Source organism: Oppia nitens, unplaced genomic scaffold, assembly GCF_028296485.1.
Source record: "Oppia nitens isolate AA-2021 unplaced genomic scaffold, nextdenovo-longstitch-racon4-pilon3 scaffold4_pilon_pilon_pilon, whole genome shotgun sequence".
NCBI lineage: Eukaryota > Metazoa > Arthropoda > Arachnida > Sarcoptiformes > Oppiidae > Oppia > Oppia nitens.
In genome coordinates, this window is record NW_026533232.1 from 4,347,403 (window position 1) to 4,365,599 (window position 18,197).

Genomic DNA, 18,197 nt, shown 5'->3' on the forward strand with positions numbered 1-18,197 from the left:
AAATCGATAAACAAAACAAAAATATAATACAAATTATATTTATTTGATTTATATATAAATATTAATTTACAATTATATTGCAATCAAATAATTTGAAAAATGTTATCAAATAAATACATTAATGTATTAAATAATTATAACTTTTATTGACAAACATTGTGTCATATTATACATGCGCTCTAAGTTAGAGGTCAATGGTTTACAATAGAGTTCGGGATCGGAGCATATTTTAGGAACCGAACCGAAACCGTTTGGATCAAAATTCCAGAAACCGAACCGTAGTTATGTCACATAGTTTTTAAAATATCTAAATTTTAGTTTCATATAAAAATCTCAGTCCAATAATTAGAGTAAGTATTAATTAATGTAGTAATAGTAACGAGTTTTAATAATATTATGTTTTATCATAATTATAACTATAGCTATGTTTTTCGGAAGTTAAAATGGCCAAAACCGGTCGGGAAATCGGGAGTAAAAAATGAAAAAATCGGAATATAAATCGGGAAATTAAATTTTGTTTTTTTCTTATAGTACTAATAATAAATAGTTTATATATCACAAAATCGGTTATATTTGCGAAAAATGATTTATTTTCAGTTTTTAATTGATTATATTTTTGATTTATAAACTATACTTTGTTAGTAAACTACAATAATTATTATTGTAATATTACAGTAAATATTTTTACAATACATACAAAACTAAAGTTTTTATAGCAATAATCAAAATATTGTCTAAAGTTTAGACTAAATTAGACTCTAAACTGTGTTTTTCTCTCAATATATATCATCTCATTCATTGCTATTGAGTTAATATTGTATTATATGTATCGCTAATATTGTAATCAATATGTATTTAATTGATATGACAATCAATAGTTATCTAATTTCGGGGAAAAAACACTTAAATAGTGTTTTCGGTGTTTTTTCGGAATTTTGTAAAAAAACACCAAAAATCGAGAAAAACAATTTCATTGAAAATGTTACTATATTTCTATAAATATTAAATTCCAGACGATTTAATAAATAATAAATTTCCGAGAATTCCCGAATAACCGTTTTAAAAACCGAAACCGAAATTTAAGAACCGAAACCATTACGGTTCAGATCTTTAGTCTACAGTTCAGTACAGTATAACTCTATTTTAATGGTTACTTCATATATGAATTGTATGACTCATATAATCAATGAATAATCGGATAAACATTTTGACAACAATTGCATCAAATGATTGATTCATTGCTTTTCTGGTTATTAGTGCTATTCGTGTCTAATATTATACTAATAGTGATCTTCTGGAACAACTACGGCTCAAGAATACAATTGTTGATCTCAAGAAAGGAAGAGAAACAACAAATTTTAGGTAACATTTGACATGATTTGCAACTAATTGGTGTCAAAACAATTATTATCACTTTACAGACCAATTACGTCGCGAAGCACTGGAACTAAAGCTACCGAAAGAACATTCGCCGAGAATTTAAGACATTATCAGTACTTATGGCTTCAAATCCCATCTCAAACATAAAGGATTTCTTCAAAAAGAAAAAATTAGACACAAAGTTCAAGATGGCTGGTAGTGGACACCGATTGACTGACAACAACACGTCATCCACTGGCTCTACATCTATGGCCAACACGTCAACAGCTAATCCCAAGTCACATACCTATAGAGAAAATATGTCAAAACAAAAAGCGGGTGAAGCGGCCATTGAACGCATTCAAAGACAGAATCAGTCGAACACAAGAAACACTACTTTAGAGAATATTCTTCAACAAGAAAAACAAAAGATTCGCGAAGAATACAAAGCTAAAGAACAAACTGAGGTATTTGTGAACATTATTTGGATTTAATAACAATTATTTTAATCGGTTTATTCTAATTCTATATATTCTTACGGAAATTATAAATGTTTTTACTGTTTATAACATTAGGTAGTGGGGGTGGGGTCGGGTCGGGTCGGGTCGGGTCGGGTTATGTTAGTAACTTCTAATGATGTCATTGGAAATGTTAAAGATATTAATTTTATACTTTATTTATGATTTTAACTGGACTTCAAAATGATAACAATTACCAGTAATACGTCTGGTATTCATAAGTTGATTCAAATATATTAATAATTATCAGTTGTTTTAGATTATCTCAGATTAGAAATATTAAATCAATTGAAGCGATTTATAATACAATTATTTTGATCCATGTTTTACTTCCTAATCCTTATAGTAAATCATTTGTTTACAAATATGACACAAACATACAATCATTTCCAAATTATATAGTAGTTTAGATATAGATATAATAACTTAAATAATTACCACTTAATTTAATTATTGATAAATTTTCATAGAATATAATGAAGGAAGAAGAAAAATTGGTCAATAAATATAAAGACATTGATTCAAAACAACGATTCACTTGTCCCACAATTGAGTTAAATGAATCGTTAGAATTGGATCAATTGATAGAAAGAATGTGTGATTATATTCAAATGAATTTTACAGAAGATTTGACACTTATGTCTGCACTTATGATTGTTAATTGCAATCACAATATTGGCGATAATGCACAACAAAGAGTGAGTGAATGCATTAAAGTATTGGATAAAGTGGTCACCAATTTAATGACAAGTAGTGTTGAAGAAAGAGAGAAATTTTCAAAAATTAGAAAATCAAAGATTCAAAACAAAGTATTAGATTTGAAGGGCGGACTCGAGTTCTTATCTTCAATTGGTTTTCAATCAGATTCTTCTGATGATTGGCTTGTTTTTCAATTTGATGAGATAACAGATATTTGTGAACAAATGATTTACTATAAGGATGTCTTGAATAATGTCGAACAGTTCCCTCTAATTATTGATCGACAAGTAGTACACCTTAACACAGAACAATCGTTTCGAGAAACAGATTTAAGTCAAGATTTCTTTAAATTATCAGCCGATGAAGTGAAACGTGAAATGCAATCATTGACTGATAAGAGAGAAACAGAAGAAACATTGAGAACTAAAGCAATGAAAGAACATAAGCAAAGAAAAATTGATTCAAAATACACTCGACTAAGATTTAATTGTCCGAATGGTGTCAAAATTGAAGCCACTTTTGGATCAAATGAAATACTTTGTGATGTAAAGAATTGGTTGTTAGCATACTTGGAGTCAATCGATAAGTTTAACCTTAAATGTGGTACAGATGTCTTCACTGATGAACATCTAAATAAAACTCTTAAAGATCTAAATCTAGTCCCGACGGCTATGCTTTTTATCATATCGTAAAATATTTTATATATTGTTAAATGATTGATATTTTTGATATTTATTAATAATTTTTTTGATTTAAAATATGAATTTGGATGAAAATTTATTTATAATTCTTTAAACTTTAAATTTATAAAAAAATTACAAAATGTAATGATTATATTTAAACAAGTATTGTAGAGCTGTTTATATATGAATACTTAAAAATTAAAATTTAACCATAATAAATTATTTTTTGAAAACATTGTAAACGAGTAAAAAATTGGCAAATATAGTAAACAAACAAAAATGATTTTATCTAATTATTATAAAATATATGATAAATGTAATTAAAGCGGTTATATGAGAAAAATATTTCAATTCACTCCAAACAGATATCACATTTGAAACAAATGACGACTAAATAAAATAAATGTTAATAATTATTAATGTGTTATAAAAGTGATAAAAACAGACCTCTTCTTTGCCATCAAATGTAGATCCAAGATATGCGAGATGAGAGACAGCCAGACATGCAAACAATATGTTGACCACTGAAACCCATTTGCAGTTGTATTCAGTGTATCTGTGATGCCATTTGTTGTCACAGACTTTTCTTTTTGATTTAAAACTCAAGAAATTCCAAAATTTGATAATAGATTGGTATTTATTGGTCTCATGAGTGGTACCATTAGTAGACAACTCTTTATAGTGACAACGCCTAACATGAATACATGCGCTAAAGATTTTAGACAATTCTTGTCTTAATTCGTACTCAATTTTGGTTAACAATCCTAAACTCAAGAGAACACTCCATATCTGAAAATTAAATCCCTATTTTGATAAAAAAATAATTTATAAGATATTTATGTAATATTTTCAAACAATTAAAAAGAAATTCAAATTATATGATATACGTGAAGAAAGGAACTGATGATATATGTTATAAAAATTGCTTTAAATGCACCAAAACTTCTTTTGGACGGAAGAAATACATCTTTAAAATAAATTAATAAAAAAATATTGAAATAATTGATTAATACTATAATTGAAGAATATTTTGAATTTACTCGAATGTAGCCACAAATGCATCGGAATATTCCACGCAATCACCACTGAAACCAAAGATCGCGGCATTTCTATTGACATCACATTTGTTACGCCAATACTATCAAAGTTTTCATAATATATAATATATAATATATAATATATAATATATAATATATAATATATAATATATAATATATAATATATAATATATAATATATAATATATAATATATAATATATAATATATAATATATAATATATAATATATAATATATAATATATAATATATAATATATAATATATAATATATAATATATAATATATAATATATAATATATAATATATAATATATAATATATAATATATAATATATAATATATAATATATAATATATAATATATAATATATAATAAGAAGGCGGTCAATCGATCTTGAGCGGCGTATTTTTTGAATAACTTTTGAACGGTAAGAGATAATTTAATTCTGTAAAATACATTTAAGAATATCATATCGACCTGACTTTATATACACGAAATCACAAAACTAGGATGACCAGATATACAAAATGTCGGGACCAACGAAAGACACTATGCTACAGGTCAAACTAAAATTGATAAATTTATTATGATTATGAAAATTTATAGTCAAGAAATAATAGTTTAACATAAAAAAGAATCATCAAAATCGGATTGGTAGTTTTGTTTTTATGGCTTATTAAGTTTGTCATAAATCATATTATATAAAATAGTCTAAAATAAAAATGACGTCATTTATGAATATTATATATTTATTAGATGATATTTTCAAATATATTACTAATTCTAAAAACGAAATTTTAATAACTCGACTCGTTTTCGAAATAATCGAATTTCAATATAAATTATAATATCAAATTACAATAATGTGATTTATATTGAAATTCGAATATTTCGAAAACTAGTCGACATATTAAAATTTCGTTTTTAGAATTAGTAATATATTTGAAAATATCATCTAATAAACATATAATATTCATAAATTACGTCATTTTTATTTTACACTATTTTATATAATAGGATTTATGACAAACTTAACAAGTCATAAAAACAAAACTAGCAATTCAATTTTGATGATTCTTTTTTTATATTAAACTATTATTTATTGACTACAAATTTTGCCTGTCATAATAAATTTGTGAGTTGTAGTTTGACCTGTAGCATAGTGTCTTTCGTTGGTCCCGATATTTTGTATATCTGGTCATCCTAGTTTTGTGATTTCGTGTATATTAAGTCAGGTCGATATGATATTCTTAAATGTATTTTACAGAATTAAATTATCTCTTACCGTTCAAAAGTTATTCAAAAAATACGCCGCTCAAGATCGATTGACCGCCTTCTTATATAATATATAATATATAATATATAATATATAATATATAATATATAATATATAATATATAATATATAATATATAATATATAATATATAATATATAATATATAATATATAATATATAATATATAATATATAATATATAATATATAATATATAATATATAATATATAATATATAATATATAATATATAATATATAATATATAATATATAATATATAATATATAATATATAATATATAATATATAATATATAATATATAATATATAATATATAATATATAATATATAATATATAATATATAATATATAATATATAATATATAATATATAATATATAATATATAATATATAATATATAATATATAATATATAATATATAATATATAATATATAATAATTATTTAAATATAATTTAAAAAATTTACTCTGAATTCCATAACTGAAGCATAGATTGTGTGGCAAAACATATAAAATAATGAGAAAATCTGAACTGAAGTGCTGTTATATAAACAGTTAAACAAATTTCTATTAAGTATATGAAAGTCAGGGGTAATAATGCTGTCAATGATATAACAATGTATGAAATAAATCGTTGGCCGATATAGTAATGTATTAAACACGTCGACAATAATAAAAACATTACTGATATTAACAGATAATAAATGCATTCAATTATTGCTATTTTTAATGATTTGTTAGTCTTCTCCACTTCAAAGGGATGCCAAACACCCAATAAAGAAGATAATGGATGTAATATATAATTAAGAGATGATATCAATGATCCAATTATTGGCAAATCTTTTCCACTGTTGTCTTGCATTTGATTAATCATTGAATTAAATGAAATAATTTTCATAACTAAAAGCATTTGATGTGAACGAAGACGAATAAAGTGTGGATTTAACCAAACAATTGATTCATTAATACAAATCAAACCAATTGAAAACATCCAAAGTTTGGTCTTATGTTTTGCAGACATCAGTGACATCACAGCACCGGTCGATATAAAGGCACATAAAATGACAAACAATTTTAAATCGTCGTAAAAATGATAAAATAGTAGTAAAAGTCCCGTCGCTATCGTTAATAACTGTTTAACAATCAATTTATTGATGAAAAGTGTGACAAACTTTAAAATGACATTTGAAACGACAATCGGAGCCAAAAACTTATTGATTCCGTCGTTAAGAGTCGGAAATACGCAGTCATTGAAGACATCGTAATTGTCTTCATTGTCCATCACATCCACATCTGTGACATTATTTTAGATTTTTATTAAATCATTTTATTATCTCAATTCAAACAAATATCCATATAATATAATAGTGTATATAATTTATCAGATAATTGATATCAATTATAAAATTTGCAAATTTTCTCATTAAAAAAACTTATTTGTCATAAAGTTTGAGTTAAAATAATTTAATTAACTTTAAATTTTTATAAATGAAAACATTGTTAACTTAATTAATTAATAATTAGGTCAACATTTATTTAATAATAACCTATAATTTGTTAATCTTATGAAAATCATTATCAATATATTAATCATATAATTAATAATTTCAAACAATAACTGATTATTAACTAACTTAACAACTATTGAGTTAATGTCATAATAAGCATAACTTACAGTCGTTTTCAATAAATTGGTTCAAATAATCGCTATATTCCTCGTAATAATCCATTTAATACTTAATTCAATACTAATTATAATTAATATTTAATTTACTAATAATAAGTTAGACTTTAATAATAATTACTAAACATTTGGCACACAATTGGTTTGAATAACAAAAAAAGTTTCACTCATTCAACAAATACTGTAAATAAATAATAAATTATTAGAAATGTTATAAAAACTATTAAATACTGTATTAATAATTGACAACAAATGACGTCAAATGTAAACATAATTTGAATGAATTGTCTTTCAATGGAAATCAAGTCAAAAGTTAATCATTTATTTTGTCGTAATTTATACTCATTTAATGTTTATTAGTAATGTGTTGTTGTGGTCATTGAAGACAATCTGATGACCAACTGATCCAATCATGGATTACATGGATTCCGATAATCGCCGCGATTTCCGAACGGTTCCGCCGCCAGAAAACATCAATAAAAGACAATCTTATAGCAAATGTACAGACATTCCGACGGAATCTAAGACTTTTGGATTCAATTATGTTAACCGAAGACAAAGACACCGAACAGATGACGACTATTTCGAAGACGACGAAAACCCAGACGAAAACCCAGACGAACAACAAACACCTTATCAGCCAAATCCGGGAAGTCCTTTGTTAAACACCGATTGCAATGATAATAATAATGATGAAGACGATGAAGAAGAAGACCCTTTGGATGCTTTTATGGCTGGTCTTGAAAAACAAACAAAAGAACCGAACAAACCATCAAAATCTATGCCAAGCATGTCATCGATGGCCAACAAATTGAAAACCGATAAATTATCTAAAATGAAAGGTATAAGAGATGATATAGAAAAAGAAGATGAAGAAGAATCGTATTATAGATATATGGAAGAGAACCCAATGGCCGGCGTCGGGACATTTGTGGCCAACAGTGATGACGAAGACGCTGATGATATAGAATACGATACCGAAGGCAATCCTATAGGGAATTTCAAGTCAAAAATGATTGATCCATTGCCACCAATATATCACTCGGAAATCATTTACTCCTCATTTGAAAAGAACTTTTATGTTGAACACGAAGACATCGCAAAATTATCGATAACTGAATGCAATGATTTAAGACAAAAACTTGGGATTAAAGTTTCAGGTCTTTTACCTCCTAAACCTGTTGCCAGTTTTGGACACTTCGGTTTTGATGACCAATTGTTGAAAACCATCCGAAAATTAGAGTACACTCAACCCACACCTATTCAAGCTCAGGCCGTTCCCGCAGCACTCAATGGACGAGATATTATCGGTATTGCAAAAACTGGTTCAGGAAAAACAGCAGCATTTATTTGGCCACTTTTGGTGCATATCATGGATCAGCCCGATCTGAAACCAGGTGATGGACCTATTGGTCTAATTTTGGCGCCGACTCGTGAATTAGCTCAACAAATATATACTGAGGCCAAGAGATTCGGTAAAGTTTATGGAATTAATATAGTGTGCGCTTATGGAGGAGGAAATAAATACGAACAGTCAAAGGATTTGGAAAATGGTGCCGAAATAATTGTGGCCACACCTGTAATGACACACTTATTGCAAACATTACTTTAATTATTTCTTTGCTTTTTAGGGCCGATTAATAGACTTAATTAAATCTAAATCAACGAACTTATTGAGAGTAACTTTCCTGGTCTTGGATGAGGCCGACCGCATGTTTGACATGGGATTTGAACCTCAAGTCAGATCTATAAGTAATCACGTGAGACCTGATCGACAAAGTAAGTGTTATTGAAATATAAATATTTTATAATTTGAAAAAAATTATTAAGTTTTATGAGTTTATTTTGATAGCACTTATGTTTAGTGCGACGTTTAAGAAAAGGGTTGAAAAGTTGGCCAGAGATATACTAATAGATCCAATTCGTATAGTTCAAGGAGAAGTCGGAGAAGCAAATGAGGACATCACACAAGTAATGATTGTGTTTGATTCGGGACCAAAAAAGTGGGAGTGGTTAACATCAAAGATTGTTGAATTCACAACACAAGGAAGTGTTTTGATTTTTGTCACTAAAAAAGCCAATGCAGAGGAATTGGCTACAAATCTTAAGACTCATGATATGGAAGTTGTTTTACTTCACGGAGATATGAATCAAATTGAAAGAAATAAAGTTATTACAGAATTCAAGCGCAAACAGGTCTCCATACTTGTAGCCACAGATGTTGCCGCTCGAGGTCTTGATATCACTCACGTTAAAACAGTTGTCAATTATGATATGGCCAGAGATATCGATACGCATACACATAGAATTGGAAGAACTGGTAGAGCGGGTGAAAAAGGAGTGGCGTATACTTTAGTTACTGATAAAGACACTGAGTTTGCGGGACATTTAGTTCGCAATCTGGAGGGCGCCAATCAACTCGTTCCCGACAAACTGTTAGCTTTGGCAATGCAAAGCCAATGGTTTAAGAAATCACGTTTTAGAGGGAAAAATGCGAAGAAATTAAATGTCGGCGGAGTTGGACTTGGATTTAAAAGCCGTCCACGACTTGGTTTAGGAGCTCAAGTATGACTAACTAATTATTTTTAAATAACTTACCGGTAATTAAATTTGTTTTAAAACTAGAGCTCTGCTTTAAATTATGATAAATGCAATACATATTCTTCATCTATAATATCATCATCGACTCCAACAACGAGTTCATTGCAAACTAATTCACAATCAAATCGTGTAAATGTTATGAAATCTGCGTTTTCGGCTCAATATAAGTCTAATTTCACGGCCGCTACAGACACACAATGGAAGTCTAATATGAGTTCAGATGAAAAACCAAAGAAAAAAAGTCGTTGGAATTGAACTATACTTTAGTTTGTCGTCAAATCATCTAAACATAAATTATTGTATTAATTGTTTAATACAGTATAACTCTATATATGACCCCATATAACCTGTAATGGCATTTGACTAATGATTATAATATTAATTGTAAATAATTTGTTAATAAAAAATTTAAATTAATAGAAATCATTAATTAATTTAAAATCTAATATTTTTTTTAACAATAAACTGTATTAAAATGAAATAGTATTTGTAAACTAGAGATCGGAATCTAAACGGTTTCGGTTCAGTTCGGTTCTTAGATTATGCTTCCGAACTCTACTGTAGACTACAGTGTAGAGTCTATTCAATTTGTTGGATGGCATAAAAAGCTTACGGTCTGTCATAAGGTGTCATAATATATAGATGTCAATGACTGGGAATCAAGGGTTTAGGGAGGGGAGGGATTCAAAGGTCATATTATATAGTCTAATACAATACTGTCGTCTATCATTGTACGCCTAAGTTGACTAAACCTAATATTACGCAATCATATAAACCTAATCCCGACCCTATGTTTGTTACAAATTGTAACTTACAATACTATACTCCATTCACTTAACATAACTTATGACATAACACATAACTAACCCTTTTTACAAATTAGGTAACAATAATTATTCAGATTATAATAATACATACAAATTATAAATAATAGACATTATTAATATAAATACTTTACTGTACTTATATATATATCGGTATATACACCATACATATCATACAATAATTTGAATAAAACAGTATGTAATATGACCTTTGAACCACTATAACCACGACCATCACCCTCTCCTAATTGCCCGTTATTTCCAATCGCTGACAAAACAAGTCTTTATAATTATTATAAAATAATATTGTCGTTAAATTGTCAAAAGCATATATTTTGAGATCAATTTATTAAAAAATACTTAATTTTATTTTTGAATACTTTAGTTCACCAGTTTTTAAAACCAATTCTAAACCGAAAAACAAAACCCGAACCAAAACAGTATCGGTTTCGACAAGTTTTTAAAAACTTAATCGTATTAATTCTAACCTCTATTAATGACCATAACTTATATTATAGTTACGGTAATACAAAAAATGTGTTAAATTTAATTTAATTTACTTGATTTACAAATAATTATTAAAAATTAAACAAACAATTGTTTATTTACTTTTATTTAAATGGTTTAAATATATACATTATATATATAGGTAGATATATATATATATAGATATAGATAAAATTACATAATAATTGATGCTTGATAAAAAAAAATTCAATAAATAATGAGATAATGAATATACAGTATATACTTATATATAAACAAAAGTTATAAATAGTATAACAATGGATTTAAAGGGCATATATTAACATATGAGCTGTTAATTGGCAGTGTTTTGCAATAATTAATATATGATTTAAAGTGTTGACAAAAATGGCAGTTAATTATATTTTAATTATGTGTTAATAAAAATGACAAAAATGGCAGTCAATAATAACTTATGTTTAATAGAAATCCCAAAAATGGCAGTTCAATAATCTATTATATCAATGGTTATGTTATATTTATTACTATATAATTTAACTATAATTTATAATATATCACTATATAATTAACTATAATATCAATTAAATAAATTAATTGTTTAAAAGTCTAAAACAAGTATTAATGTTAACAATAAAAACTTGGAATTATATTTGGTTTGTGCGGTTCAATCTGATGCTCAACCAATGCAATCAATTTATCAAATCTACTGTCTATACTGTCCCTCCACTTATGCTTACCATTCAATACAGATTGTGTTGACTCCATCTTGCAATTCATTGCTTTTGTCTTTGTATCTGTTGTTTAAATATCAATTAATAACACAAAAATCATAAAAATAAATATTAATATATAACATGACATACGTTCACTCTTTTTGTGGTCAGATGTGCTAACTTTAATCACTTCCTCACCGGTCACGGGCTTATCAGTTGATATTCCCGAAAATTTTATCACAACAGAAGGTCGACGAGTATTGTCAGAGTTGTTGTTCGGTGAAGAGGAAGGAGACTTTGATCTATAAATAATTAATTTTTTGGTAAAATTTGTTTAACACACGTTATAATTAAAACATACTTTTTTCGGTTATAATTTGAGTCATCACTTGATTTTCTTTTATGTTTTAAATCGCTATATTTAGTGTATGTCTCAGTTATCGGTGAATTGCATTCCTTAATAGAGGCGCTGTTGTCTTTGCGGTCAATCTTTAGTGTCATGAGAAGTGGTTTCTTTTCGTATGGTTTGTCTTGCATTCTGTCTACTGATCTTTTAGGTGAATGATTTTTTGGTGAATTATATTCATTTGTTGATGAGCTGAGACTTTGGCTGCCGTTGCCTTCTTTATGGTTCGTTTCAGTGGTCACTGAATTATGTGACACCTCTTTGTTACTCACATTACTCTCTTTAATCGAAACAATATTGCAATCCTTATCTTTAGTGTTAACATTGGACTGAATATCATTTTGATTCTTAAGATTCTGAACTCCTTTTCTGTGAGAATTCTTGTTTGGATATGTATTCCCTTCATTGAGAGCTTGAATTATTAAAGAATTTATTCTCTCTTCATAATTGGGAAGTTTTATTGAATTATTTATATATTTATATTTAGAGTCATTAGACACTATGACACCCATATGTTGGCCATTATTAATAGCAGTCGATCCACTCTCAGTATTGTTAGTATTATTATTATTATTATTTATAATATGAGATGACTTGTATGTCAACATATTTTGCGATTTCTCCAAAATAGAAACTTCTTCTTCTAATTGATTTACTTTCGAAGACAATTGCTTCTTCTGTTCCAACATTGCTGTTAATTCAGTCAAAATATTATCTTTATTTTTACGAAAACCATTCCCACAATGTGTGGTATTTGAATTGGTTATTAAAGGTTCAGTTCGTTGAGTTTTATTCGTTAATAAATTATTTTTCGTCTCCAAAATATTTACAATCTTTCTAAGAGACGCCTCCTTTATCTGTAATTCTCTATTATGAGCCACCATTTCTTTGCCCTTTTCTAATAACTCATTAGATGTCGAGGAATTGATACCCAATTCAAAGAGTCGTGACTTTAATAATGTAACACCTTTTTCAAGAAGACCTTTAATTTGTTTCTCCAAATAATTCAATTGGTTTATTAAGTCAGAGTTTCTTTTCTAAAAAATAAAATATAATTTAATTTCAATTAAAATTTTAGTTTTAATTTTATATACCTTTTCGTCTTCAATCTGCTTCTTAAGAACTTCTTTATGTTGAGGTGTTTGCATATATGCTATAAACTGAAGTATTTGTTGTTTCCAAGTGTCTAACAGTTCCGTCAAATCAGGAGAAACTGAGAACAATGATGTGTCTCTTATGACAACATTAGGCACTGAAGTAACTCTGCAAGAAGTATCTAATTTTTGGTCAACACATCCCGGCGCCGGTTCTAATCGTTGTCCCGCAGACGATGAAATGCTGAGAACGGTTTGCGCGTGAAGTAAGTCGAGTCCATTAAACATAAATGATTTCTTAGACTTATTGATGCCTTTGCCGTCTTTACGCGGTCTTCCGGGTCGTCGACCAGGACTGTCGATAAAAGATTGCTTTCGTTTAGCACGTTTGATGGCAGCGCTTACACCCAATGGGTATTTGCGAGGCCGTCCCACTCGATTGTATTTCTTCTTTCGCGGAATATTTTCAGACTCATCATTGCTTTCGTGATCTGAACTACCGTTGTGTTGACTACCACTACTCTGATTACCATTAGTGGATCCTTTGCTGCTATTGCACCACTCAGACCATGCTTTACGCGTCCATTTGGGAAATGTCTCCGAATTATTATCTTTCGAGTCATTAGATGACGAATCACTGTTACTAATACTACTTTCGGGTTTTATCTGGTTTTTCTTATTTTTATTTTCTTCTTCGTTATTGTTCTAATAAATAAAATTTTATAAAATTTCAAAATTTATAACAATATAGAAATTTAGTTTTACCTTTATTTTAGGATTTTTAAGTTTCTCGAAATATTTCTCTAATTTGGTTCTATTGATAACATGTAAGTAATAAGACACCGGTTTGCCGGTCCACGAAACTGAACCCTTTTTAGGCTGTATTTCTGAGACATCCATAATTGTTCCGATATCTACATATCAGTAAACATTACATTAAAATTTATGATTTTATTATCGGTAATAAAATACATACCACTCAGATTGCGATCAGTTATTCGGAAATTAAGTGAACAAAAGGCTTTTGAGGAAACAATTTTAGCGCAATCTCTCATATCAGCAAATCTTTCTTTAAGCATGTGGTCAACAGTCGGACCAAAAGCAAAATTATTTACAAAAATAAATCTAAATTTAAATTAATTTCATTAGTTTTTTAATCGAAACTTTTTATCGAAACACTTACGTCGCGCTGTTAATAATGTCTTTATGTCCGTTATGGAAAAAGTCTCCTTTAATCAGCTGATAATCGACATGTTTTTTACCGAACCAACGCATCCAAAACGTAAATCTTTTGTTCATTGTTTGGGCATAACTGGAGGGCACGTCTGCTTTTTCAATGCCGTAGCAGACGCGACAATTGGTGGCCGCCGCTACCTGTAAGACCACTTGTCCCACACCTGAACCCAAGTCAACAAATACATCATCAGATGTTAAACCAATTTCATTGATCATCTGAGAAATGAATTCAAACGATGTCTCCCCATAGACTTCTGGTGAAAATGGCTCGTATTGGTTGAGTTTATCGGGATCTGTCACTGAATAGTTGTATACTTTTTGAATTATGTGTTTTAATAGATTTGTCGATGGCTTAGAAGGTGCTCTCAATGCTATTCCTTTCCACTAAATTAAAAAAATATTTATTTTTTATTTATAATTTTTGTATTACAATATTTATAAATTTGATTACAAAAAAAAGATGACATACCAGTGGTAAAGTACTTGAAATAACGCGATTATATTTATCACACAAAGTTTTCATACTTTCAAAACTGTAAATATAAAAATTTATTGAGTAATGAATAAACATATTTAAATTGAAACAAACCATTTAGTATCGTAAGCATTGAGTACATTCATCTCCATTGCCTTTTTGATGTCCGGGTGATCCTCACATACATGTCTTTGAAAATATCATTTAAATCATATAAAGCATTAAATTCAAGGATTTCTCTTATTTTTTCATTACTATTTAAACTCTCAAGTTTGCCATTAAATAAATAAATCTCTATTTAATACTTATACTTATTAACACATTATAAATATAAATATTTACAATATATATATTATTTGTATACGTAAACCATTTTTTGAGAAAATATCATTGAGAAAAAGTTAAATCATTTATTTTTAATTTGTAAACTAATTAAATACTCAAATAAAATTTATTTATAATTACTTTAATAAATAAATCAATTGTAAATATATTATATCTAAAATTTTAATAAGAAAATTATAGGATAGTAATAAATATCAATATTAAACATATTTAAATTACATTAATTAATAACTATTATATTGCTTTCAATAACATTGAATAGCATTAAGTCATCAATTTTTATGATTTTTATTAAAATATCATTAAATATTGAAAACCATGCTTTAGATATCATAGTAAATATATTTAATTTAATTTAAACACTAATTTAAAGGTCACTATAATATGATATATATATTAATATAGAAAACAAATCATTACCTGATTGTGTCAACAATTTCAATGGCGCCGTCATATTTGTCCTAAATTTATATAACAAAAGTTTATAATTAATTTCATTCAATTATATTATTATTATTTAAGTTAATTAAAAGTAATTTAATTAAAAGTAAAGTAAAACAAGTGGTTTAAACACTTGTATGTCTTGTAGTGTCGATATGATGTTAATTATGATATAACATATATATTGTGTTAATGCCATCAAATGACAAGTATGTCATCAATGGTCAGACCTACCGAACTGGTCAGAGGCCAGTCATACTCTGCAGATTCGGCACCGGCCGGACTCATGAGCTTCAGTTTACACATTCTTAAGCCTTCAATAATTTACTCAAACACTTGTCAAGACATGTGATGGTGTGTTGGCTCAAGTGATGGTCACATCTTCATCGTTGTTGTCACTGATATCGCCATTTGTATGATAACTGAGAGCACAACACAACAACTCAGTCGATGTTAAGCCAAACACTCAATGCATTCACTCTATAGTTGTATACACTGTTTGTATGAGAGGTTTCTATAAGAGTTTCTATAGTTTATACACAGTTTATGTCACACTCTCTCTGCAAAGCATTGCTCACAAAATACATTCAATACTATAGTATAGACATATAAACTGATGGACTGATAGCACTACTGATTATGCCATACCAGCGCCTATACACCCCCTCTGCCCATCCCATTACAGACCATACCCTGACTACCCCTTCCGGTTAATTACATATTATATACAATCATTTTATTGTTATTTTAATTAAATTAATAAATAAATAATAATAAAATAAATAAATAATAAAATGTATAATCAAAATGTGCATGCTCATTTATTTGTACCTCTTGTTTAGAAACCCCCGTAAACCGGTAGTGACCCAACCCATGCCCTCTCACAAAATATAGTGCTTTTCTCATAATTATATGGTTTAATAGTTTCTTAGAAATAGATTACGTCAACCATTGATTGCACAGTTAGTCAGTAATGGTATTATAGGAGAACCCATATATTTGATTGAGGGTTCTCTCACTCATATATATGACTACATTATTGATGACATTTAAGTCTAGGTTTTTGCCCTTTTGTTACATCACTTCTCATATAAGACTTTAGAGGCAAAAGTGAGACCAGTTTTGCTTTCTTTGTGGTCAACGATCTCGTCATACCTTTCCATACCATCTCATACCTATCCCATCAACTTTTACCACAATTTTATATTAAAAACTAGTTGTTTCATACAATAGACACTATTTTTTGCAATTTTTCTGCTAACTATAGTGACCATACATTTTTGATACTGTAGTTTAAACAAACAATTATATCTATAATTAATAGTAATCTGTTTTGTATCTGTTTTATTACAATCACCTAGGACTTTATTTATAATATAAAAAACTTAATTTAAAAATAACATTTATAAATTTCCTTAATATTTTTAAAATAATTTTAATTATTATGTTATTTCATTTGATAATCAAATGTCAAAATGATTTTTTTGTAAATATATATAAATCAGATTAGGATTGAATACACAGGTGTTGTCAAACTATTTACTAATTAATGAATTTCTTTAAATTTAAAATGTTATTTAGTTATTACTTATAATAAATTTTATAATTAGTTGTAATGTCAAGTATTCAATTAGCTTTCAAGCATTTATTGATTATAACTAAATCGTCAAATGGTTTTGTAAATGATTAATGTAAAAGATATTTGAAAATTGAAATACTTATAACTCCATTATCTAATCAGTCATACAATGACTTTCCTTCAACCCTTTAACACAGTTATATAATTTATTTGTTAAAGTTTATTATTCAATGATATAATTGACAAAACTTTTAGTGTTATTAAAATAAAAAAATTAATTTAAAAATACACTAATAATACAGGTATAAACTTATATATGCAAAAAAATTAAGTTTTAGTATTATTTATTGTAGAAATATAAAATATATTTTCCTTTCTAACGAGCTCTGGAGGGAAAATAAAATATTTTCTCTATTTGCTGTGAAAATTGGACGGATTTTATTAGGAAACTTCCCTCTCTCAATAGTTTGCCATATAATTTATTAATATATTAATATCTATTAATAATTTATCATTTTAAATAACAACTGAGTAGAAATTAAATAAATATATCAATACAATTATATTAATACAATTATACTAAATATTAAAATTAAATTAATAGTCGATAGTGTTTTATATTTATATTCTTATAATTGTTTAGTATTTACTTATTTTAAATAAATCTATAATAATTTTAACAACAATTGTTAGAATACATAAG

At 27.5% G+C, this 18,197-nt stretch overlaps 4 protein-coding genes across 4 annotated transcripts; 2 read left to right on the plus strand and 2 right to left on the minus strand.

Annotated features, from left to right (window-relative positions):
• Nucleotides 1–1,151: 1,151 nt before the first annotated feature.
• On the plus strand, nucleotides 1,152–3,304 carry LOC128959621 (UBX domain-containing protein 6-like). The gene is made up of 3 exons (XM_054305615.1): nucleotides 1,152–1,362; nucleotides 1,422–1,826; nucleotides 2,348–3,304. The coding sequence occupies exons 2-3, from the start codon at nucleotides 1,500–1,502 to the stop codon at nucleotides 3,266–3,268; spliced, it is 1,248 nt and encodes a 415-aa protein (XP_054161590.1). The 5' UTR covers nucleotides 1,152–1,362; nucleotides 1,422–1,499; the 3' UTR covers nucleotides 3,269–3,304.
• Nucleotides 3,305–3,559: 255 nt separating this feature from the next.
• On the minus strand, nucleotides 3,560–7,457 carry LOC128959850 (protein-serine O-palmitoleoyltransferase porcupine-like; the record flags this gene model as incomplete). The annotated part of the gene is made up of 6 exons (XM_054305868.1): nucleotides 7,286–7,457; nucleotides 6,078–6,903; nucleotides 4,300–4,397; nucleotides 4,147–4,226; nucleotides 3,707–4,063; nucleotides 3,560–3,649 (listed from the first exon to the last, which is right to left on the minus strand). Coding segments are annotated over exons 1-6 (1,506 nt in total), but the record flags the coding sequence as incomplete, so codon positions are not given.
• Nucleotides 7,458–7,628: 171 nt separating this feature from the next.
• LOC128960571 (ATP-dependent RNA helicase DDX42-like) lies at nucleotides 7,629–10,248 on the plus strand. Its single transcript, XM_054306687.1, has 4 exons — nucleotides 7,629–8,873; nucleotides 8,926–9,073; nucleotides 9,147–9,859; nucleotides 9,920–10,248. The coding sequence occupies exons 1-4, from the start codon at nucleotides 7,707–7,709 to the stop codon at nucleotides 10,148–10,150; spliced, it is 2,259 nt and encodes a 752-aa protein (XP_054162662.1). The 5' UTR covers nucleotides 7,629–7,706; the 3' UTR covers nucleotides 10,151–10,248.
• Nucleotides 10,249–11,721: 1,473 nt separating this feature from the next.
• Nucleotides 11,722–16,509, minus strand: LOC128960598 (histone-lysine N-methyltransferase, H3 lysine-79 specific-like). The gene is made up of 11 exons (XM_054306719.1): nucleotides 16,150–16,509; nucleotides 15,895–15,935; nucleotides 15,244–15,318; nucleotides 15,124–15,187; nucleotides 14,602–15,038; nucleotides 14,395–14,543; nucleotides 14,184–14,332; nucleotides 13,419–14,123; nucleotides 12,280–13,361; nucleotides 12,069–12,220; nucleotides 11,722–11,999 (listed from the first exon to the last, which is right to left on the minus strand). The coding sequence occupies exons 1-11, from the start codon at nucleotides 16,219–16,221 to the stop codon at nucleotides 11,830–11,832; spliced, it is 3,096 nt and encodes a 1,031-aa protein (XP_054162694.1). The 5' UTR covers nucleotides 16,222–16,509; the 3' UTR covers nucleotides 11,722–11,829.
• Between the last annotated feature and the right edge of the window lie 1,688 nt (nucleotides 16,510–18,197).